The sequence below is a fragment of the Bos grunniens genome, chromosome 8 (assembly GCF_055505025.1).
Source record: "Bos grunniens cultivar Pamir isolate PY7600 chromosome 8, Bosgru_T2T1.0, whole genome shotgun sequence".
In the NCBI taxonomy this organism is placed as follows: Eukaryota; Metazoa; Chordata; class Mammalia; order Artiodactyla; family Bovidae; genus Bos; species Bos grunniens.
The window spans coordinates 39,881,297-39,906,682 of NC_141172.1; the positions used below are offsets into that span (position 1 = coordinate 39,881,297).

General features: G+C 39.1%; 1 protein-coding gene across 11 annotated transcripts in view; it reads left to right on the forward strand.

Moving 5' to 3' along the window:
• Window positions 1–25,386, forward strand: part of RFX3 (regulatory factor X3) — a 594,837-nt gene that overhangs the window by 560,566 nt on the left and 8,885 nt on the right. For all 11 annotated transcript variants that reach the window (XM_086415305.1, XM_086415304.1, XM_086415310.1 and 8 more), the window contains 2 exons: window positions 3,032–3,185; window positions 22,903–22,945. In XM_086415305.1, coding sequence (XP_086271431.1) covers window positions 3,032–3,185; window positions 22,903–22,945 — 197 coding nt within the window. The remainder of the gene's footprint in view (window positions 1–3,031; window positions 3,186–22,902; window positions 22,946–25,386) is intronic.

The window sequence follows — 25,386 nt, forward strand, 5'->3', positions numbered from 1 at the left end:
CTTTATTGACTATGCCAATGCCTTTGACTATGTGGATCACAATAAACTGTGGAAAATTCTGAAAAAGATGGGAATACCAGACCACCTGACCTGCCCCCTGAGAAACCTGTATTCAGGTCAGGAAGCAACAGTTAGAACTGGACATAGAACAACAGACTGGCTCCACATAGGGAAAGGAGTATCTCAAAGCTGTATATTGTCACCCTGCTTATTTAACTCATATGCAGAGTACATCATGAGAAACACTGGGCTGGAAGAAGCACAAGCTGGAATCACAATTGCCGGTAGAAATATCAATAACCTCAGATATGCAGGTGACACCACCCTTATGGCAGAAAGTGAAGAAGAACTGAAGAGCCTGTTGATGAAAGTGAAAGAAGAGAGTGAAAAAGTTGGCTTAAAGTTCAACATTTAGAAAAGTAAGATTATGGCATCTGGTCCCATCACTTCATGGCAAATAGATGAGGAAAAAGTGGAAACAGTGACGGATTTTATTTGGGGGGGCTCCAAAATCACTGCAGATGGTGACTGCAGCCATGAAATTAAAAGACCCTTGCTCCTTGGAAGAAAAGTTATGACCAACCTAGACAGCATATTCAAAAGCAGAGTATATTACTTTGCCAGCAAAGGTCCATCTAGTCAAGGCTATTGTTTTTCCAGTAATCGTGTATGGATGTGAGAGTTGGACTATAAAGAAGGTTAAGCACTGAAGAATTGATGCTTTTGAACTATGATGTTGGAGAAGACTCTTGAAAGTCTCTTGGACTGCAAGGAGATCAAACCAGTCCATCCTAAAGGAAATCAGTTCTGAATATTCATAGGAAGGACTAATGTTGAAGTTGAGACTCCAGTACTTTGGCCACCTGATGTGAAGAACTGACTCATTGGAAAAGACCCTGATGCTGGGAAAGATTGAAGGTGGGAGGAGAAAGGGATGACAGAGGCTGAGATGTTTGGATGGCATCACCAACTCAATGGACATGAATTTGAGTAAACTCCAAGAATTGGTGATGGACACAGAGGCCTGGCGTGCTCAGTCCATGGGGTTGCAAAGTGGCAGACATGACTGAGCGACTGAACTGAACTCCAACATTCGTAATAGTGTAGCAATAGCCAGTTTTTTTAGGATCTCACACACATTATCTCACTTGACTCTCAAGCTAATTTTGAACCTTAAAATGTTGAATGATATACAATCAAGATCATATAGTGGTTAATGTGGATCTGACTCCAAACCTGTGGATGAAAAACAATGTTGTTTTTTTTTTTTAATCTTTTTAGTAAGTAAATCCACAGAAGGAGAGATTCTCTGCCATCTTATTGTAACACCTATTCTTGGTTGCCATAACCAAATGAGAGTGAGAAGTTTAGTTCCTCCTGTTCTGTGTATTAGGATCATAATCACTTATATTTGAGTCTTGTCCTATTCATTCATAAGTTTATTTCACAACCTTTAACCCACTCTATCTTTGAAATAATCACATAAATTAGATAAGGCCTAAATTATTGCTTTTATTTTCACCCAAAAGGAAAACACTCTCGAGGAAATGGTGTTTTTTGAGATTGACAGTGAATTAATGAAAAACCAGAATCAGAATTCAGGGCTTTCGGGCTTTAGATGTACAATGGTGATCTGTCACTTGCCAAGTTGAATGTGTAGAATCTGATGCATTAGTAGCCACTATATAATTAAGGTTAAAAGTGAAAGAGAAAACAAAAGTACACTCTTCTGTATTTCCATCTGTCCAGCATTTTACAGTTCTTCATTGCAAAATAAGGCTTAAGAATATCGTTGTTTGTTGTTCAGTCACTAAGTCGTGTCTGACTCTTTGTGACCCCATGCACTGTAGCCTGCCAGGATTCTCTGTCCGTAGAATTTCTCAGGCAGAAATTCTGTAGTGGGTTGCCATATCTTTCCCCAGGGGATCTTCCCAACCCCAGGGATCAAACGCACTTCTCCTACATTGACAGGTGGATTCTTTACCCCTGAACCATCAGGGAAGCCCTTTAGCGATATTAACCCATACATTAGTGAGATTCTCTCTCTTCCTCGTATCTGAGAATATAATGGCTATTTTAATTTGTGTAGGACAAAAACCTCTAGAGAAAGACACTAAATGAAAGTGAGGAGAAACACTCACATACACACACATACATCCTACTCTGACTCTAAGTTAAAAATATTAAGATTTGAAGTGCGTGGTCAAGCTTAATAACTGACATGTCTTCAATGAAGCCAAAATTTTATTTTGACTTACTTCTATTTTGAGTATAATAGAGTGTATTTTTAGTACTTAATTAAAAATATATTTCATATTTTGGTATGTTATAGTTACACATTCATATTTTTCAAGGTTATGCATTTTTAATTGACTTTATTATGCTCTTGCTAATGGGAGAATCACTGTAATTTAATGAAAATCAGTACAGAAGTAGAATCATTTAATAAATTTGCCTTCCAACAAAAGTTGCAAGGATCCCTGTATGTCCTCTCCTACATTCTACATTGCCACATCTGGGAACATTGCTTAGTATATTTGTAAACTTGCTTGTGTATTTGTAAACATTGCATAGTGTATTTTGTAAACTTAGTCAGGGACAAATTCATATTTTTCCCAAAGTGTACCTCAGAAGTCATTGAGAGATGGTGATACAGTGTTTACCCATCATCATAAGACTTTAACTTTGAGATGCTTTTTCTTATGGTGATGAATTGTCACCCTTCCAAAAATCTTTTCTTTTAATTGATTCTGAGCAATTTGTCAACTTGCTTATGATAGTAAAATGGTTTTTCCCAGTGAGTGCCTATCTAGTTCTCATAAGGATCTAGTCAAGTCCTAATGAAGATTACCTCTTTGCCACTCTGTTTGAAAGAGTTAAGCCAGCTGCTTCACTTATGAAATTATTCCATGGAAAGTCATGCACTATACCAATCTGTTAGACCTATAACTTCTTTTAATGGGAAAAGTAGGCTGAACGCGAATCCTGGTCACTAACACTGGCTGCATCTGTGTCTTTTCTCTTGGAACAGCTCAATGGTTATTCGGGACTTAACTCTACGCAGTGCTGCTAGCTTTGGCTCCTTCCACCTGATCCGTCTACTCTACGATGAATACATGTTCTACTTAGTAGAACATCGTGTTGCTCAGGCAACAGGAGAGACACCCATAGCAGTCATGGGTGAGGTAAGAGAAGCTAAATGAGCTATGACCCACAAGGCTTTCTAAAAAGATCTGAATTTTATTTTAATCTAAATATTAATTATCAAAGCAATGGTTTCTAATCAATGAGTCTTGGACTCCAGAGATCCTGTATAGTTATTTCAGGGAGTCCCTAAATCCCTTTGTTCATATTTTATTAGTCAAAAGATTCTAAGATTGTAGATGATATCATGGAAAAGTACATGGAATATTTCAATATGCTATAAAAGTCTCTATATAAAAAAGCTTGAGAATGACTGGACTTAAAAATCCTTAGTATTACTCAACCATAAAACAGAATCAGATAATGCCATTTGCAGCAACATAGATGGTCCTAGAAATTATCATACCAAGTGAAGTAAATCAGATGTAGACAAATATATTTATATGTGGAATCTAAAGAAAATAGTTACAAATAAATTTATTTACAAAACAAAAACAGACATACAGACGTGGAAAACAAAATTATGGTTACCAAAAGGAAAGCAGGTGAGGGATAAATTGGGGAATATAGGATTAATAATAATGTAAATCAGGCTTCCCTGGTGGCTCAGACAATAAAGAAGCTGCCCGCAATGCAAGAAACCCGGATTCGATCCTTGGGTCAAGATCTCCGGGAGAAGGGAATGGCAACACACTCCAGTATTCTTGCCGAGAGAATTCCATGGACAGAGGAGCCTGGTGGGCTACAGTCCATAGTACCACAAAGAGTTAGACCTGACTGAGCGACTAACACATAGGTTTAACAGATGCACACTACTGTATATATAGTAGATAAACAAGGTTTTACCATATGGCACAGGGAAATTTATCCAATGTTTTATAATAAAATATAATGGAAAAGAACTGAGAAAAAAGTTTGCAGAGATAGATAGATAGATAGATATCAGATCAGTCGCTCAGTCGTGTCCGACTCTTTGCAACCCCATGAATTGCAGCACGCCAGGCCTCCCTGTCCGTCACCAACTCCCGGAGTTCACTCAGACCCACGTCCATCGAGTCAGTGATGCCATCCAGCCATCTCATTCTCTGGCGTCCCCTTCTCCTCTTGCCCCCAATCCCTCCCAGCATCAGAGTCTTTTCCAATGAGTCAACTCTTCACATGAGGTAGCTAAAGTACTGGAGTTTCAGCTTTAGCATCATTACTTCCAAAGAAATCCCAGGGCTGATCTCCTTCTGAATGGACTGGTTGGATCTCCTTGCAGTCCAATGGACTCTCAAGAGTCTTCTCCAACACCACAGTTCAAAAGCATCAATTCTTCGGTGCTCAGCCTTCTTCACAGTCCAACTCTCACATCCATACATGACCACAGGAAAAACCATAGCCTTGACTAGACGAACCTTTGTTGGCAAAGTAATGTCTCTGCTTTTGAATATGCTATCTAGGTTGGTCATAACTTTCCTTCCAAGGAGCAAGCGTCTTTTAATTTCATGGCTGCAGTCACCATCTGCAGTGATTTTGGAGCCCAGAAAAATAAAGTCTGACAGTGTTTCCACTGTTTCCCCATCTATTTCCCATGAAGTGATGGGACCGGATGCCATGATCTTCGTTTTCTGAATGTTGAGCTTTAAGCCAACTTTTTCACTCTCCTCTTTTACTTTCATCAAGAGGCTTTTGAGTTCCTCTTCACTTTCTGCCATAAGGGTGGTGTCATCTGCATATCTGAGGTTATTGATATTTCTCCCGGCAATCTTGATTCCAGCTTGTGTTTCTTCCAGTCCAGCGTTTCTCATGATGTACTCTGCATATAAGTTAAATAAACAGGGTGACAATATACAGCCTTGACGTACTCCTTTTCCTATTTGGAACCAGTCTGTTGTTGCATGTCCAGTTCTAACTGCTGCTTCCTGACCTGCATATATATATATATATAGCTAAATCACTTTATTGTATACCTGTAACTACCACAGTATTATAAATCAACTATACTTGAATTAAAAAATAAAAATATTATTGACTGGAAAATAAGGAAGATTGATGCTTCTGATAAGGCTATGGGCTAGGAACTGAGAGGAAAAAGTTAAATATGTATCTTGTTGACTCTATCCAAGTGCCCAGGAAAAGAATGAAGGATAATAACAATGATGATGAAAGTGATAGCTAACATTCCAGGAGCACTTACTATGTGCCAAACATAGTCCTAAGTCCCTTATATATATAATAAAGCATTTAATACATATAACAACGCTTTGAGATAGGTGCTAACTCATACTGTTTTACTGATGAGAATCTTAGGTTCAGGAAGGAAGCTAAGGCACAGAGAGATTAAAAGGTTATATATCTAGCAAGCGGTGGAGACCTCTTTTAAGTATTCAGTCTGATTTTCACACCCATGCTCCTAATCACTAAAGATGTAGAAAAAAAAATTCTCTTCTTCATAATTTCTGGATAGTGCCAAGATGTCATTGATATGTTCAACATATTGTAAAGCTAAAATGCTGAAGTTAATATATACAAGGTTGGTTAATATATTGAGGGATAGATGAACATGCTTATATGATTCAGCACTGGCTCACTTTGTTGTACTGTACTGGATTTTGACTGAATCCAGATTTTGCTAGATTATACCAGATTAGGCAGTGTTACATTTTATCACCCAAAGCAGTCAAGAAGACATACTCACTTTTAAACTATGCATATGTGCTTATTTAAATTAGAAAATAGTAGTTTTATAAATATGATGGCAAAGTATAAATTAAAATATATAGTAAAATACCTCAAGGACCTATGTAAGTATCCTAATATAAATAAAATACATGTGAATTTTATTTAGAATGTTGGTTAAAATATTCTACTTTCCCTCTTTAAAATCCCTTGCTGTTTGCTGATCTACATGTGTTTGTATGTTTCTTAATGGTGATTGTGCCTAAATGATGCCAATTATGTATATATGAGAATTAAGCAAGATTCATTTTAGCTTTTGAATTATAAGCAGATCCTCATGTGACCAACGCAGTCTGAACTTTTCTTAGATTTGACTTCCCCTCAGTGCCTCTTTTCTTAGTTCTTCTCTGATTGTCTGGTTGCAAAATGCCCGATTGGCAAGTAGATTAAATACTATAAACTTCCTTAACCCAGGACCCAAAAAGTTCTGAAATAGACATCCCTTTTGGTATATTTAACGCATTTGGCACATACCTCCTATGCTCCAGGACCTCTATAACAGGATGACCAGGATAATGATAATAGGGATTCTCATTAATACCATGTGGCTAATCCTGATGGCATGGTCTTTGCTTTCCTTGCATCTTTAAGGAATAAAAGCTGTGGCTGTAAGCCAGTGACATGGCATGAAGACTTAACTACTTCCTCATATGCTAGTACAGGAAGTACTGGCTCACCAGAATTAAAATGGCTTTATAAAGTCTATACTGCCAACAAACATTCTAAATGGCTTTTTTTTTTTACCTTATGTAAACAATGTAAATGAATAAGACACTGCCACATGATTCAAAAATATGACACAAAATCTAGATCAGAAAATGATCTTCTCTAAGATCAAAGATCTAAGCATACCTCTTGATTTCTTTGCTTACTATCTCCTTACTCAGTTTATAGGAAAACCCTCTCAGTTGTCCGTGCTCATCATTATTCAGTCCAAATCAAGTAAAGCTAATTTTACAGGTTTGATCTCCCTATAGCATTTATGCCTCATAGAACAATAAGCCATTATAGACTTGTTAGCTATGGTCATATTATCATATCTAAAATTTCTTGATTCTTGGGGAAAGGAGAAAGAAATGCGAGAGAAAGGAAGGCTGTTTTCCCATGTATCTTTTCATGTGTTACACTAAGTCTACCCTAGAAGTCAGATTGGAGGTAAAAAAGCTTTCATGTGTCAAGGCTCAGCTGTAATCCTAACTACTTAGATGACTTCCATTTCAAAAGAAAAGGTCTAGAAGTGCCTGTGTATACAGTGGGCATGACACCACAGGCCAAAATCCATGGAAATCCATAAAAATTCACCATTACTCTCAATTGCAGCTAGTGGTTTTCAATCATCAGTGATAACAACCACAGTTGTCACTATTTAGTGTGAGTTTATCATACCCTTAATGAAATTAAGCTCTTGATCTATCTACTAATGGTTCTTTCTCAGTAAACGGCACTCTCCCTGTGGATCAGGTTGAATATGTGAGCGTCATCTTTACGTATCTTTCTGTTTTGACCTGCATGTCCAACCAGTTGCTAAGTCTGCCCTTTCCCAAACTCCACATAGTGCAGGCAGTATCATCTTACGAAAATGCAAACCTGATTGTGTTATACCCTCTTAAAACCCTTTAGTGACTTTATCTTCTGCTAGTTAAGAAACGAAAGTCTTTCTGTGGTATAAGATCTGGCCTTTCTCTCTGATCAAACTCACCCTCTCTCTTCCAGGTCCTTCTGTTGCAATTACATTAGTCCTTTTTCTGTTCTTACTCAAGTTTTTCTCATCACTGGACAAGTGTGTAAATGGTTGTTTTACCTAGAACTGTCTGCCTGACTCTCTTTGCCCATTCTAACTCTTTCATGTCTTAAATACCATTTCCTCTAAGAGATCCAGTTTCCCTCAGACTACGTTAGATACTCCTTTTCTCTCTAATTTATACTTTTCCTTTTCATTCTAGAACCTGCAGAATAATAATTGCACAGTGCTTTGTATGATTTGTGTTGTTATAGATTTAATGCCTGGAAATAATGGAGGACTTTGCATCAGAAGAATTGAACTCTGCCTACAGTTCTATAACTTATGGTAGTATAATCTTGGGCAAATCATGTTCACTTAGGGTGATTCTCTGACGTATCTCTAAAATTAATGTATTCATTTATTTAACAAATACTTCTTATGCATCTTTGTTGTTGTTCAGTCGCTCTGTCGTGTTCCACTCTTTACAACCCCATGGACTGCAGCACACTATCCTTCCCTGTCCTTCACTGTCTCCCAGAGTTTGCTGGAAATCAGGTCCATTGAGTCAGTGATGCCATCCAACCATTTCATCCTCTGTTGCTCCCTTTTCCTCCTGCCTTCAGTCTTTCCCAGCATCAGGGTCTTTTCCAATAAGTCGTCTCTTCGCATCAGGTGACCAGATCATTGGAGCTTCAGCTTTAGCATCAGCCCTTCCAATGAATTTTCAGGGTTAATTTCCTTTAGGATTGACTGGCTTTAAAAAAAAAAAAAAAAAAGGATTGACTGGCTTGATCTTGATGTCCAAGGGACTCTCAAAATTCTTCTCCGGCACCACAGTTCAAAAGCATCAATTCTTTGGCACTCAGCCTTCTTTATGGTCCAACTCTCATATCCATACATGACTACTGGAAAAACCATATCTTTGACTATATAGACCTTTGTCAGAAAAGTGATGTCTAGGTTTGTCATAGTTTTTCTTCCAAGGAGCAAGTGTCTTTTAATTTCATGGCTGTAGTCACCATCTGCAGTGATCTTAGCACAAGAAAATAAAATCTGTCAGTTTCCATAGTTTCCCCATCTATTTGCCATAAAGTGATGGAACCAGATGACATGATCCATGTTGAGTTTCAAACCAGCCTTTTCACTCTCCTCTTTTACTTTCATCAAGAGGCCCTTTAGTTCCTCTTCGCTTTCTGCCATTAGGGTGATGTCATCTGCATATCTGAGATTATTGATATTTCTTCTGGCAATCTTGATTCCAGCTTGTGCTTCATCCAGCCCAGCATTTTGCATAATGTACTCTGCGTAGAAGTTAAATAAGCAGGGTGACAATATAAAACCTTTACATAGTCCTTTTCCAATTTTCACCCACTTTGTCATTCCATGTCTGGTTCTATTGTTTCTTGACCTGCATACAGGTTTCTCAGGAGGCAGGTAAGGTGGTCTGGTATTCCCATCTCTAAGAATTTTCCATAGTTTGTCATGATCCACACAGTCTTACACATTTATTCTGTAATGTTTAGGATATAGTAATGAACAAGATGAATTTTGACACTGTATTCATGGAACTTATATTTTAGCAGTGGATTCATATTTGTTAAATGTTCACATAACTATATAGCTATAAATTCTGGGAAATACTGCAAAGGAAAATTAAAGGGATATAGGAATACTTAGGGCTTCCCTGGTGGCTCAGCTCATAAAGAATCTGCCTGCAATGTGGAAAACCTGGGTTTGATCCCTTGGGTTGGGAAGACCCTCTGGAGAAGGGAAAGGCTACCCATACCAGTATTCTGGCCTGAAGAATTCCCTGAACTGTATAATCCATGGTGTCGCAAAGAGTCGGACATGAATACTTAAAGAATAATACATTATTACTATTATATTAATAATACTTAAGGAATACTTAAAGAATAATATTCATTTGTGAGTGAATATTATTTTAACTCATTTTACAAACAGTGAAATGAAACACAGAGACATCAAGTCACACAGAGTCACACAGCTACTAGATTATAAAATCAGGTTCGGAAGCCAAGCACCCTGGCACGATTAACCCTTGCTGATATTCTGCCATGCTTGTTACCTGCTAAAGGATAGAATGAGACTGAAGCAAGAATAGTTCAGATATCAGTGATGGGAAAGTGGAAAAATAGTCACAAACTTACTGGACATTTGTTTTACATTTATAGGTGTATGTGGGACAGATATCAGACAGCTAAGGGGCTTCCCTGGTGGCTCAGCCATAAAAAGTCTGCCTGCAGTGCAGGAGACATGGGTTCAATCCCTGGATTGGGAAGATCCCCTGGAAAAGGAAATGGCAACCCACTCCAGTCTTTTTGCCTTGAAATCCCATGGACAGAGAAGCCTAATGGGCTATAGTCTATGGAGTCACAAAGAGTCAGACATGACTTAGTGACTAAAGAGAGTCAGCTAAATAGATCCAGACTCAAGGGGAAAGGTTTCCCTTTTAAAGTAGCTTAAGGGACAATATATCTTTTCATTAATGTGAATTCAATACATGTTTTTAAATTAAAATTATTTACATTATTTGAGCTAGCAGGAGAGACCAATACATCATGTTTTATTATATTAACACTGTATACAAACATACAGTTTCATTTTTGCATTCGCTCTAGCACTGTTTCAGTTGTTGAAATGAAGGCCACCATGTAATGGAACTCCCAAATAAAAGAGCATCACCACTATGAGTTTTCTTCTAAATGTCAGCCTGCTACTACATAACACCAACTAGCAAGTTATTTAAAGTATTTGCATTTCAAAAATGATATTATTATTTTTATTTTTTGTCTGGGTGATAAAAAGGAAACCATTTATTTACTGCTAAAATTTATGCAATTTTTAAAATTTTATTTAAATATTATAAATATGCCAATAGACTTTCTGGCAGTGATAAAATTTTAAGAGAAGGAATAAAATAAACAAGTTGCATCTGTTTGCACACTTGTTAAATTCTTTTAAAAATCATAAGGTTTTCTGTGCAGCTTTGACACAGAAAATTGAGCAGAAAAATATCCTTTTATTTGGATTTTATGACTATTTGAAGTATATTTGGAAGTTTATGGCATACATGCTTTATTACTTTAAAATATACATTGTGTTAGTATAGTCATTGAATCTACAAATTTGTATTGCTGCATAAAATGACTTTTTGTGACAAACATTTTTTAGATTTAATGTATTAAGTATATTTAAATTGTCTTTATCATGATTTAATTATACTTAATAAAATATCTAAGACATCTATTTAATCAACTTTTTGAAATAAAATTAGGAACCAAAACATGCTTTAATTTTTGGTTGTGAATATCAATATTAAAAATATAATATTTTAGTAATATTTTTAGTGAAAAAATTAAGGCCCTCTTAAGGATTTACCATTAAAAGAAAACTGTCTTGGCTTCAGTAAAACAGATATACTCAGAAGGAAAGGACAAAAACTGTTTAAAACCTAAAAAGTGGAGAAGAGCAATAATAATTCACAGGCAAGCCTTTAGGATAAAAATTGAGTGAAAAAGTTCCATTTGATAAAAGTACAACCATTGTAAACAAGCATGAATGCTCAAAATCAAATTAACGATAAATAGATTTCAGTGAGCACTATTATTCTAGTGCATCAAGGGAATACACTGAAAATTTACTTGTTGAATAATAGACTTGTTATAGAAAATTTTGGGATTCCCTGGTGGCTCAGATGGTAAAGTGTCTGCCTGCAATGTGGGAGACCCAGGTTCGATCCCTGGGTCAGGAAGAACCCCTGGAGAAGGAAATGGCAACCCACTCCAGTACTCTTGCCTAGAAAATTCTATGGATGGAGGAGCCTAGTGGGCTACAGTCCATGGAGTCGCAAAGAGTCAGACACAACTGAGTGGCTTCACTCACTCATTCACTCACTTATGGAATATTTTAAAAGGGATTATATCACAAGTTAAAATCATTTGCAGGAAAAAAGCACATCTTGGAACAGTAGTGACTTAACAAGTATAATGAGTGCTTGTCAAAAGTTTTATTATTTATAACAAAGCTTACTTTTTATTAATATTTTTTTCTAATTGAGGACTGGCCTGGTGACAGTTACTGTGCCGAATGCTTTACATTCTTATTTAATATTCACCGAAATCTTGCAAAGGATCTCTTCGTGTCCCCATTTCACCCATAAGGAAAATACAGATTGAAAGTCACCCGATATCAGAACTAGTCAGTGGTAGAGCTGACTGTAGAAAGTGGGTCAGTCTCACTCCAGATAACCAAATGAGTTCAATCCACATTTTAGTTTTTCACTGCATAAATTGTTTATAGATAGTTTCAAAACATGGACTAATTTATTTCTGTCTGTACTTTACAACTCCCCCCAAATGCATGCACACTCGCAGTCATACACAAACTAGATGCCTGGTGTGAAAGCTTTCATTATGTTGTTCCAGGGCAAGGCTTCTTTCCTCTGTTTTGCAGGTTGCATCTTGATAGTCCTACCACCCTTCCCCTTTCCACTTTTTGTTAGTTAGCAAACTAAATAGAGTATTAGTCTAAGCAAATTGCAATTGGGAAGCTTAATCTGCCAGAAAACAACAACAACAACAAATTATACCCTTCAGTTCCTCTGTACCCACCCACAGACTAGACCTAAATCAAAATTATGTTTTTAGAATTTGCAGTTTGCTTTTAGCTGTAAATCTGCTCCTCTACATTAGCACAATTCTAACAACTTGAAAATAAATGATAAAAGTGACCCCCCGGAAAACCTTTCTCCTACACTTCATCCTCCAAGTTTCTAAGAATTATCTCTGTAGATATTTTCCAATTTTTTTTCCTCTTTCCTGGTTTATTATTCTGCTCCTTACTCTCCTCGCATTTGAGAAAAGCATCTATTGACTCAGCACCTCAGAGCTGCAACCTTGTCCCTCTGGGATGGATCCCTGTGCATTAGCTTCCTCTACTTGGTTTCCTTCGTGGCTTGCTCTGGGCTCTAACCTCTCCTCACATCCTCTTCAGGGAATGGAGTTTTGCTTAGAGATCTGGTTTAAACACAATGCAGCAATAGATGCCCCCAAAATACTCATTCAAGATTGTCGTTGTCGTTCAAGCACTAAGTCACAATCCAACTCTTTGCAGCCCCATGGACTGCGGCGTGCCAGGCTTCCCTGTCCCTCACCATCTCCTGGCATTTGCTGAAACTCATGTCCATCGAAACACTGATGCTATCCAATCCATCTCATTCTCTGTCATCCCCTTTTCCTCCTGCCCTCAATCTTTCCAAGCCACAGGCCTTTTCCAGTGAGTGGGCTCTTTGCATCAGGTGGCCTAAGTATTAAAGCTTCAGTTTCAGCATCAATCCTTCATTCGTGGTGAAGTGAAAGTTGCTCAGTTATGTCTGACTCTTTGCAACTCCATGAACTATATATACAGTCCATGGAATTTTTTAGGCCTGAATACTGGAGTGGGTAGCCTTTCCCTTCTCCAGGGGATCATCCCAATCCAGGGATCAAACCCAGGTTTCCCGTATCACAGGCGATTCTTTACCAGCTGAGCCACAAGGGAAGCCCTCGTTCATGGTAGGAAGTAGAAAAAACGATAGAATACCAGCTAACAGAATGTCTCATTTCATGTCATGATGAACATACTGGATTTCTATATCAGGAAAATAAAGCTCCTAGACTAGCTCCTAGAGGGTGATGTGCTCCCTCTCCCCAGAATATGCCTTCAGTATTTCAGAGAGCCTATGTATGAAGTTGGGTTTTCATGAGTGCTTACAACTAGAGCTTGTTTTTCCCAGAGAGTTTGGAAGTGGACAAAGAGAAGAAAATCAAAATCCAAGATTTCTGGACATTTTTCAAGAACTAAAATGGTTAGTGTAGACAATAGGAAGGGAAACTCAGCACACTGTCCTCTTCAACAATGTCCATCTCTGGGCTCTTCGCTTAGAAACAGTTCGCTGGTAGCCCCAGCCTTGGAGTCAGCTAGGTGTAAAAGGTTCCCTGGCGTAGATTAAGCATGACAGCGCCCCCTGCTGGCCTCCTTTCCACACTCTGTCTTCCTGTACCCAGCCCATGTGTCTGGCCCTGCCCTTGTCTTCCTGGTATTTTTGCTCACAGACACAGGTGAAGATGGTGGTTGCTGGTCCTCCTGAGAAAAAAAACAGTCCTTGTTTGAGATGGGTAAGCTCCTTAATTCACAGGAATGGTTTTCTGCTTTTCACCATCACTGTTCTAAAATATACTTTCATTTAAGTATGAGAGACTTTCAGCATGTATATGGACCAAGTGTGATAATCCTACAAGTACTTCAAATCTGATTCACTCTAGTGGTAAAAGTCTTCTTGTTACAAAGAGAACATGTTTCTACACTCTCATCGCCTTTGTCTCCCCAGTTAATAACTTTCAAAAAAGGGAAGTGGCATAATCAAAATAAGAAGTGCTCCTCTGACATAATAAATTAATACCATGGTTTTCTAATACATAGTGAAGGTGGCCTCAGTGGGAGCCTGTCTGTAGTTAAAAGCACCAAGGTTCTTTCTTATCAGCCTATAGTTTTATTTGCATTAAGGGTATACTGCCGGGCCCCACCCAAACATTGGCAGGGCCTATGGTACCCTCCATCTGAATATTCTAAAAGTTACGAATCAAACTAGAAATAAAACCTGTTCTATCCATCTAGGTTGAAAAATATATTTTGATAATAATTTGGAAGACTTTAAAAAGATTTAAATTTAAAATTCTTAGGCTCCTCCTAGTTCCGTATCAGAATATGGTGACATAGGCATAGCTGAGCCATGGCCCAGCCTCTGTCCCCTAGACCACTTCTCTTCTCCTAGGTTCCCTACCTATATTGTGAAGAGCCTGTGCTCATGCTTGTGGACACCTTGGTCCAGTGTTCAGGTTTTGTCTGTCTTTTGCAAATAGCTGCTCCTTCCCCTACGCCACCCCCCACACCAGCATGTTCTTTCTTCCAAAAGGTAGACTTAGAAAGAGACCTGTACAGGACTGAAAGGGGACTTTGGGGTTTTAGGCAGGAAATTCTGGGATCTCAGATAACAGAAGTGTGGTCTGAGGGATAGGAGTAAAATACAGGCTCTGGAGGGCACACCCACATGACCCAGTAGACTCCTTGCTCTGGGAAGGGCCACGGCCATAGGAAAGCCAAAGCAGGGCCCTCTGTGATGTGGGGCTCAGGACAGAGGCCCCTCTTGGTTTGACCTAGTGGTAGCATTAAATGTTCCTGTTTTTAAAATTACTTTTCTCCTCAAAAGCAACTAAGGCCTGTATTCTTTCTTCTTCACTACCTGCTTGCTCACTCATGAGTGCTTCTTAGAGGTTTTTTTCTTGAAATATAATTGCTTGGCAATATTAATTTCACACGGACAGAATAATGATTCACTCTTTTTATAGATTTTACTCCCCATTTAAAGTTGTTACAAACTAATGTCTTTATTTCCCTGTGCTGTAAATATATTCTTGTGAAAGTGTTAATTGCTCAGTCATGTCCAACTCTTTGCAACCACATGGACTGTAGCCCACCAGGCTCTTCTGTCCATGGAAACCTAGAGGCAGAAATACTGGAGTGGGTTGCCATTTCCTTCTCCAGGGGATCTTCCCCACCCAGGGGTCGAACCCAGGTCTCCTGCATTGCAGGCAGATTCTTTACTGTCTGAGCTACTATGCTACTTATCTATTTTATACATCAGATCAGATCAGATCAGTTGCTCAGTCGTGTCCGACACTTTGTGACCCCATGAACCGCAGCACGCCAGGCCTCCCTGTCCATCACCAACTCCCAGAGTTCACTCAGACTCACGTCCATCAAGTCAGTGATGCCATCCAGCCATCTCATCCTCTGTCGTCCCCTTCTCCTCTTGCCCCCAATCCCTCCCAGCATCAGAGTCTTTTCCAGTAAGTCAACTCTTCGCATGAGGTAGCCAAAGTACTGGAGTTTCAGCTTTAGCATCATTACTTCCAAAGAAATCCCAGGGCTGATCTCCTTCAGAATGGACTGGTTGGATCTCCTTGCAGTCCAAGGGACTCTCAAGAGTCTTCTCCAACACCACAGTTCAAAAGCATCAATTCTTCGGTGCTCAACCTTCTTCACAGTCCAACTCTCACATCCATACATGACCACAGGAAAAACCATAGCCTTGACTAGACAAACCTTTGTTGGCAAAGTAATGTCTCTGCTTTTGAATATGCTATCTAGGTTGGTCATAACTTTCCTTCCAAGGAGTAAGCGTCTTTTAATTTCATGGCTGCAGTCACCATCTGCAGTGATTTTGGAGCCCAGAAAAATAAAGTCTGACAGTGTTTCCACTATTTCCCCATCTATTTCCCATGAAGTGATGGGACCGGATGCCATGATCTTCGTTTTCTGAATGTTGAGCTCTAAGCCAACCCTTTAACTCTCCTCTTTCACTTTCATCAAGAGGCTTTTGAGTTCCTCTTCACTTTCTGCCATAAGGGTGGTGTCATCTGCATATCTGAGGTTATTGATATTTCTCCCGGCAATCTTGATTCCAGCTTGTGTTTCTTCCAGTCCAGCGTTTCTCATGATGTACTCTGCATATAAGTTAAATAAACAGGGTGACAATATACAGCCTTGATGAACTCCTTTTCCTATTTGGAACCAGTCTGTTGTTCCATGTTCAGTTCTAACTGTTGCTTCCTGACCTGCATACAAATTTCTCAAGAGGCAGATCAGGTGGTCTGGTATTCCCATCTCTTTCAGAATTTTCCACAGTTGATTGTGATCCACACAGTCAAAGGCTTTGGCATAGTCAATAAAAGAGAAATAGATGTTTTTCTGGAACTCTCTTGCTTTTTCTATGATCCAGCGGATGTTGGCAATTTGATCTCTGGTTCCTCTGCCTTTTCTAAAACCAGCTTGAACATCAGGAAGTTCACGGTTCACATATTGCTGAAGCCTGGCTTGGAGAATTTTGAGCATTACTTTACTAGCATGTGAGATGAGTGCAATTGTGCGGTAGTTTGAGCATTCTTTGGCATTGCCTTTCTTTGGGATTGGAATGAAAACTGACCTTTTCCAGTCCTGTGGCCACTGTTGAGTTTTCCAAATTTGCTGGCATATTGAGTGCAGCATTTTCACAGCATCGTCTTTCAGGATTTGGAATAGCTCAACTGGAATTCCATCACCTCCACTAGCTTTGTTCGTAGTGATGCTTTCTAAGGCCCACTTAACTTCACATTCCAGGATGTCTGGCTCTAGATGAGTGATCACACCATCGTGATTATCTGGGTCTTGAAGATCTTTTTTGTACAGTTCTTCTGTGTATTCTTGCCATCTCTTCTTAATATCTTCTGCTTCTGTTAGGTCCATACCATTTCTGTCCTTTATCGAGCTCATCTTTGCATGAAATGTTCCTTTGGTATGTCTGATTTTCTTGAAGAGATCCCTAATCTTTCCCATTCTGTTGTTTTCCTCTATTTCTTTGCATTGATCGCTGAAGAAGGCTTTCTTATCTCTTCTTGCTATTCTTTGGAACTCTGCATTCAGATGTTTATATCTTTCCTTTTTCCTTTGCTTTTCGCTTCTCTTCTTTTCATAGCTATTTGTAAGGCCTCCCCAGACAGCCATTTTGCTTTTTTGCATTTCTTTTCTATGGGAATGGTCTTGATCCCTGTCTCCTGTACAATGTCACGAACCTCATTCCATAGTTCATCAGGCACTCTATCTATCAGATCTAGTCCCTTAAATCTATTTCTCACTTCCACTGTATAATCATAAGGAATTTGATTTAGGTCATACCTGAATGGTCTATTGGTTTTCCCTACTTTCTTCATTTTTTTTTTTTTTTTCAGAAAATAAATTTATTTATTTTTTTTTCTTTTTTTAATTTTTTATTCCTTTATTTCTCATGCGTTCCCCATCCTGAACCCTCCTCCCTCCTCCCTCCCCATACCATCCATCTGGGTCGTCCCAGTGCACCTACTTTCTTCAATTTCAGTCTGAATTTGGCAATAAGGAGTTCATGGTCTGAGCCACAGTTGGTTCCCGGTCTTGTTTTTGCTGACTGTATAGAGCTTCTCCATCTTTGGCTGCAAAGAATATAATCAATTTGATTTCGGTGTTGACCATCTGGTGATGTTCATGTATAGAGTCTTCATAGTAGTTTGTTTAATTTCTTAGAAATTTTGAAACCATGTAAAGGCAGATAAATTACTGTGTCACTAGGGTGCAGAAGGGAAAAAACCCTGAGGAGTCAGAATCATGATAGAAATAAGCTACCTGGGTATAGAGTAGCCAACAGCACAAGTTGCCAGGATAGCCAGCTAACCTGAAAGGGTAGAACCAACAGTGAGTGTTTGGCAGAATTTTCCTTGGCGTGAAGCAGACTAGCAGAAATCTTACCCATCTTTGCAGGCTTCAGTAAAGCTATTTGGAAATACATAGAAAAGTCTACTTCTAGAGTGAAAAAATGGCCAAGGAACACACAGTTTTCCCAAATGGAACATTAACATACCTTGCAGATTTTCCCTGGCTGCCCAGATGATGTGGTCATGATTACTGATGAATCCTCCTTCCCCAGGATGGGATAAACTCTTCCAGCATCCCAGTGAATGAGGTCTTTGTCTCAGGCTTTGGACACCTTCCTTCTGTCCCTAGTCTCTGTGTTGTGGGCTCCCATGGAGCCTCCCCAGTTTGCTGTCTGGGCCCGCTGGCATCCTCTGCATTGCTTCAGTTTCCAGCTATTACAACACACAGCTCGCCTCCCTCCCTGTGGAAAGTTCACGGCTGCTGGATCTGGCATGTAGTGGTCTCTGGAGTAAATCTGTGGGCTGCGTTCTCCTGTGCCAAGCCTGCTTCCTCTCTTGGTGCCTGTGCTTGTGCATCACAGTCCCGTGATGAACCACTTCTCAGCCACGTGGCCACAAGTCAGGGTCATACTCAGGGTCGCTCCCAAGGATGCTGCCTGTCGTCACACTGGCTGTGCTGACGAGTCTCCCACTTATACTTCCTGGCCATTACTACTCGTTGTGAACTCATGGTCTAACAGACACCTGCTGGCTGCCTTGACCACACATTTTTCAGTCTGCTCTTGTCTAGGAGCATGCTCATTATTATGACCCCTTGTAAGGCCTGGAGGAAAGAGTTTCTAAGTTAAGAGATCTGTCTTCCTAAAAATAACAGATATGCTTTCTCTGCATCCCATTCAGTCTCTGCTTTAGAATGTCTCCTATTTATCTATCTGGCTGACAGTTTTAATTCCTGTGTACATCCAAGGCCATATACTTTCTACCCCAGAGCACCTGTTAAGTCCCTTAATTTATATTCTCTCCTCCTTGTGTGAAACATACATTCTCTCTCTCTGACCTTCTCCCCCTTTCCATCTCTCCCTGCTGATCCCTAACTCCCTCCCTTCCCAAACTGATGGTCAGAATATCTGGTCTCAATATTGTATACTTGATGCTATATATATAGGAAATATGGTGTCTAACACCATCATATTTCCTATATAATGCTAAACAGATTAATGTGTTTTCAATAGCTGTAAGATTAACTCTAAGCTCCTTACCTTGCCAAGTTCATAAACTCTTTTTGTGAGGCTGCTGCTGCTGCGAAGTCGCTTCAGTCGTGTCCGACTCTGTGCGACCCCATAGACGGCAGCCCACCAGGCTCCTCCGTCCATGGGATTCTCCAGGCAAGATCACTGAAGTGGGTTGCCATTTCCATCTCCAATGCATGAAAGTGAAAAGTGAAAGTGAAGTCACTCAGTCGTGTCCGACTCTTAGCGACCCCATGGACTGCAGCCTACCAGGCTCCTCCGTCCATGGGATTCTCCAGGCAAGAGTACTGGCGTGGGGTGCCCTTGCCTTCTCCGTTTTGTGAGGCAGTGATACTTAAGTAAGGTTGTGAGGAAAAGGCTCTCTGAGGAAGTGACACAGAGAAAGTGATATTTGACACCCTTTATTTGAGAGGAAACCAACCACCTACTAAACCATGACAGTACTTCATGAATTGTTAAGATGTCACCCCAGTGAATAGCAGTCCCCTCCAGTCCCCTGTGCAGCAAGGGAAATTAGAAAGCAGTGACAGTTTTTCTGATTTTTGAAGCGTAGGTTTACACTAATCTCTGGACCTTCTTGCCAACCTCCATTTTTTCATCTGTATCATGTCTCTCCTCCTCTACTCTTTCTGGTTTCTGCTGGCCTCATTTAGGTCCATGTGTCTCTCTCCCATCTGGGATTCTGTCTTCCTTATGCCCACCCTCAGTCTTCCCTGCCTCCCTTCCCTCCCTGCTACTTTACCCACTGCTCACTCCAATTCCCCCTGCAATTGACTTCCCTTTCTAATAACCCTGTACTTTTAAAACCTTCCAGAAGGTTTCCCAGGCTGCCTCCATTTTTGGCTAAACCACCTGTCCTTTCCAACATAAGCAACTTTTGATATTCACCTTCATAAAGAGGGAGTATTTCCAGACTAACCTGACTGGAACTGGCTGGCAGAGTGTCTAGCACATAGTAAGCTCTTAGTAAATATTTTTTGAATCCTGAGTGAATGAACTGATTTTCCTAATCTTAGTCTACCTATAAGATTAAAGTGATTTTTTTCCTTAATATGTGTATATTGTTTCCTCACCCATAAAATGCATATAAAAGCCTTTACCTTGCACTATATAGAAATATTAAAATCTCTTATTCACAAGATTTTTATTTTAAATCTACCCTGGGATTAACTTTGTAATTAATCCCAGAGACACCTAGAGGCATTGGCAGTGTCTCAGAGATTATTATTATTATTGGTACATTGTCCCCCATAGTACGTGGTCATGAGCCTGCAGCATTGAGTATGCAAATATTTATTTACTAATGAGCATAACAATCACAGAGATTTCAGTTGTTTGGGTTTTTGTTTTTATCATCCTGAGTAATCAGATTGTGTGCATGCATACTAAGTCATCGCTTTAGTCGTGTCTGACTCTTTGTGACCCTATGGACTGTAGCCTGCCAGGCTCCTTTGTCCATGGGATTCTCCAAGCAAGAATACTAGTGTGGGTTGCCATGCCCTCCTCCAGGGGATCTTCCCAACCCAGGGATCAAAGCACCTGTGCCTCTTTTGCTTCCTGCATTGGCAGGTGGGCTCTGTACCACTAGCGCCACCTGGGAACCTGAGTCTCCTGCACTGCAGACAGATTCTTTACTGTCTGAGCCACCAGGGAAGCCCAGTAATCAGATACATTCATTCAAATTAAGCAGAAATTTTCAAGAAAAATATTTATATTAAGATGTTATATTTTCAGTTAAGTAGCAACTAAAAAGCAGTGTTTATTTTGAAGAAAAATTTTCAGATGTGTCCAGAGTTTGGTTTTAGCCACTTTGCATGGTATTATTGATCACCAGTAGCAGGAATAATTTCGTTTCAAAAAACTTCTCAAGATTTATCAAAAACAAATGGTGTGTTCACTTTTTATAGGTATAGAAGTATGCTTAGATTCATCAGTGCCAACTTGTTTCCAGTATGGGGTCCTAAGTGTTGTTAAGTACTCATTTACAAGAAATAAAACTCTAGTTCTGTGTGTCAAATAGAAATAACATATTGACATTTCAGCTTTGAGCATTCTCTATTTATAGTCCTAAAATATTTAAATAATACCAAAAATAGGTAAAGAAAATCCTGTTGTGATTTTAGTACTTCTATTCTCTAGTTCAAGAAGTCCTATATAATTTAAACTGTGGTGTTTATTTAGACTAGCAGAAGGTTCTGAGCCATGTGAACGGGAACAACTTAAAAACAACAGTACTTATGATTTTGTGTTTACTGCCCAAGGGATATAACTGTAAGGCGATGGGGCAGTCTTTCAAACAAACGTGCTGAGAGTTACGCATCCAGAAGGACTTGCCCTTTCAAAGCAGTCACCTAGGGGGCTACACGTTTATTCCAGAATACCCTTATGGCTCACAATGTTGTGGGATGCCGTTTTTTAAAACTGCCTCCAAACCTGTTCAGAAATAATAAAGAGCAAGACGACACATTATTTTGGATATCCAGAATTGTGGTAGAGATGCATTTAACTTTGATGAGTAATCAAAAATCATCTTAGATCAAACACAGTGAAGAAAATGCAGAGTATTTGGTGTGATTGTTTGATGTAAAAACAACAAGATGGGCTTTCTTGAATGATACATAAACTAACTCTTGACATTGATTATCAAAGAGGAATTCCAGAATCATAAAACTTGGAATAAATGTGGAGGCTCCTAAGGTAGCTACTGTGAAGAACAGTACATGTCTAGGTAAAAAATAATAATGTGTGTATGTTTGCAAAATAAGATTAGTTTTATTACTTTGTAGACATACTTTGTAGGTGAAAAAAATACTATCACAGAACTTTTTATAAGCAAACTTCCAAATGTAAGTAGAATTTCTCTTACCCTTTCTAAGCTTTTTGAGAAATCTGAATTTCTAATAATGACTTATTCTGAATCTTCAGCTTTCAAAAAAGTAATGTTTACCATTTGAAAAACAGGTGCTATGAGATTTCACTTCAGCTTTTTCTGATTAGCTTCGTTTACCTCTGCTCTTCAGTTTTTTATTCAGTGTATCCATCTTTATTCATCCTGAGAATCTCAAAGTGTATTTTTTCACTGTAAAAATATCATTAAGCTTTTGAACCAAGGTAGAAAATAAAGTCTAAGCTGAATATTATTAATTGTTCCATGTTGTTTTAAGCCCTTTTTTTGTTGCATTAGTAACAATGCCTTTCTTTTTTAATTTGGGACCCTGTATCTTAGTAAATAAAAAGATCAAATTATAAGAAGTCTCAAAGGTTTTGTAAAAATAAATACTCTTGGTTGTTGGGGCTCCTATTGTTTTTTACTTCTACTAATAAAAACTCAAAAAGCAGAGTTCAAATATGTGGCTGGACCACATTTCTGTAATGTAGACTCCTGGTGGACTCTTGGGAGTTAACGGGATGGAGCTGATGCATCCTGCTTCATCAGAGCGTTTCCAAATTTATTCTACCACATCCATCTTCATCCAGGTCAGCCAGGCCTCTATTTCTTCACTGCTGAGTTCAACTAATGAAAAGTAAAATGGAGCATGGAAGGCAGAGAAAATTGTTATCCTTTTGTGAAGAGGCTAAGACAGCTAAATTGTGACACAATTTAAACTGTTCAAATTTGACAGGTTTGATTGGAAAATTAGGTGACCCATGTAGTTAGAGATCAAAATGGTCACGAGTGTAGAGTTTTAAAAAGTCATATTGTGGTATTTTTACTACAGTCTCTTAGAATATTATTTTATTCCACCTGGTAGTAACTGTTGCACAAATGACTGTTGTTTTGCAGTTTGGTGATTTAAATGCTGTGTCTCCTGGAAATCTGGATAAAGGTAAGAATTGAAAATAATGTACATTTTTAAGGACTTTTTTTGAGTAAGAAGTTCTCAGAGGAAAATGTAGTATATGTACATATATAAAGTATATGTGCACATACATTTCCATTTTATAGAAATGGCATAGAATCCTTGATGAATGTGACAGTTGTGTCTTTTGAAATACTTCACTATTTCTCCAGTTCTATGCTTTCTTTATGTTATGTATATTAAGTGCAAAAATTGAATTTAAATGCAGTTTAAACTCTTCTTGACTTTTTGCCTGCAGATGATTACAAGTAACAAGAAATTCTTTCTGGCCTTCACTGAAGTCCTGGAGAAAAAGTGATAAAATTGGATCAAATATTTTTTTTCAAGGCCCACTCGGCAAGAAAAAGATTCCTCAGCCTACCCAAGTCACTAATTCATACTTTTCAGTAGAAAGGGAACTCAGAGATAGCAATGAAGTTTACTATAAAAGCACAATCAGTATTGGGGGAGTAACATATATACTTGTTGAATTTTCATATTAGCATTGCCATTCTAATATGACAACCGAATATATAATTCTTAAGAAACTCACAACCTATGACACCAGAGTAAAAGGAGAAGGGCTCAAGGGAAAATGAGATTGGAATAGAAACAAACACTCCTGAAAAAATATTCTAACTCGGATTTTATTTTAATGTAAAATTTCTAATAAGTAAGTAGTGCAGAAAGTGTACACCATTCTTAAAATGCACACACACACAAAGTGAAGACATCTTGAGGTTTAAGGAATTGAGTTTTGGAGTCAAAGTGTACAAAGACTGGGAAGAACTATACCATTAGCCCTTCCAGGACAGAGCCAGTGGGGAAACTGAGGCATGAGGAAGGATGTGGGAAATCTACACACAAGGTGCTGTGCTGCTCTCTGCAGCGTTCTGTACAAGGGTCCTCAGCGCTCAGCCTCCGAGCCTTCCTGGTGGTGGGAGACAGTCATGTGCCGGGAAAGTCCTATATGAATCAGTGTCACTCCCACATTAAACTCCTGTCACTATTTATCAACCATGTACACCTCAATTCCCATTTTAATAATATGCATAATAGCTCAATAATAGCAAAACGGAAAAGTACAAAATGAAGTACAAAATTGCCCCTATAAAATAGCTGCAAATATATATTATTTAGGATTAACTGAAGAAACATCAGAAAAGTAAATCAATGATGAGACCAGTTTGTCATTTCAGAGCAGGAAGTGTAGCTGTTGAAACCCAGGTCCAACATAAGACAACCCTGATGATGCACTGATAAAGCCTCCTAATTCAGATTCAGGGGTTTCATCCCAGGGTACCTGGAGGTGTCCTAGGAATGTTGCTTCTGGGCCAGACACTGACTGGCAGCCAGTCTTCTTTGTCAAGTGTTGAACCAACGTCTTTAATAAACTTCAGTAGCACCTAGTTTTCGTTCTTTTGTTCCAAATTACCACGACTTCAAGTAGGTTCCTAGGGAATATCTTGAATTTTATGGAAGTCTTTCTATAAAGACTTGAATTTTATCTTTAGTCTCTATAGAAGCTTAAAATGTCTGCGGGAACTAGAGAAAGGGCTTTTGTGCTCCTGGGTAGCCTGTCCAAAAGAGCCCTGTCACTCATGAGTGGACCTGAAGCAGGGTGGCCTCGAACACTAGAGTTTGTTCTGTCCTTCGCCCCATTGCCTGTTTCAGGGCATCCCACCCTCTCTCCACTTGCCTGCCTGCTTGAAATGATTTTTTTTTCTTTTACTTCTGCCTCATTTATTATTTTGGCACTATTTTCTAGTCACAGAAAAGTTGGTAGAGATGGAGCCAAGAAGCAGTATGACTTGCCCTCTCCTTCCTGGGTGGCTCTGCTGGTCCCATTCACTCCTAACTAGACGCTTCTTGAGACATAACCACACTAGCATATTCAGAACCTAAGGCTTGAATGTGAAATCTTTTAAGAAATTTTTGTGGGTTTTTTGACATAAAATGAGAATTTAATTTTGTCCAGATAATGGAAGTAATATTAGCTCTGTAGAAAGATTTCAAATAATGCAGAGAATTAGAAAGTATAGAAAATGAAAACTTCATAGTCAAAAGCCTAAGGGACTTCTGAATTTAAACATTAAGAATTTAATGAGGAGATCCTTCCAGACCTACTTTTGTTTATATATATAAAACCACAAAAGTATCATGAAAATCAAAGTATTAGTTGCTCAGTCATGTCCAACTCTTTGGGGCCCCATGGACTATAGCCCACCAGGCTCCTCCATCCATGGGGTTCTGCAGGCAAGAATACTGGAATGGGTAGCCATTCCCTTCTCCAGGGGATCTCCCCAACCGAGGGATCAACCCAGGGATCGATGGGTCTCCTGCATTGCAGGCTGATTCTTTACCATCTAAACCACCAGATCCTCTTATTGAAGCAAATGTCTATGGAATGTAGTCCTCTCCTGCAGCTC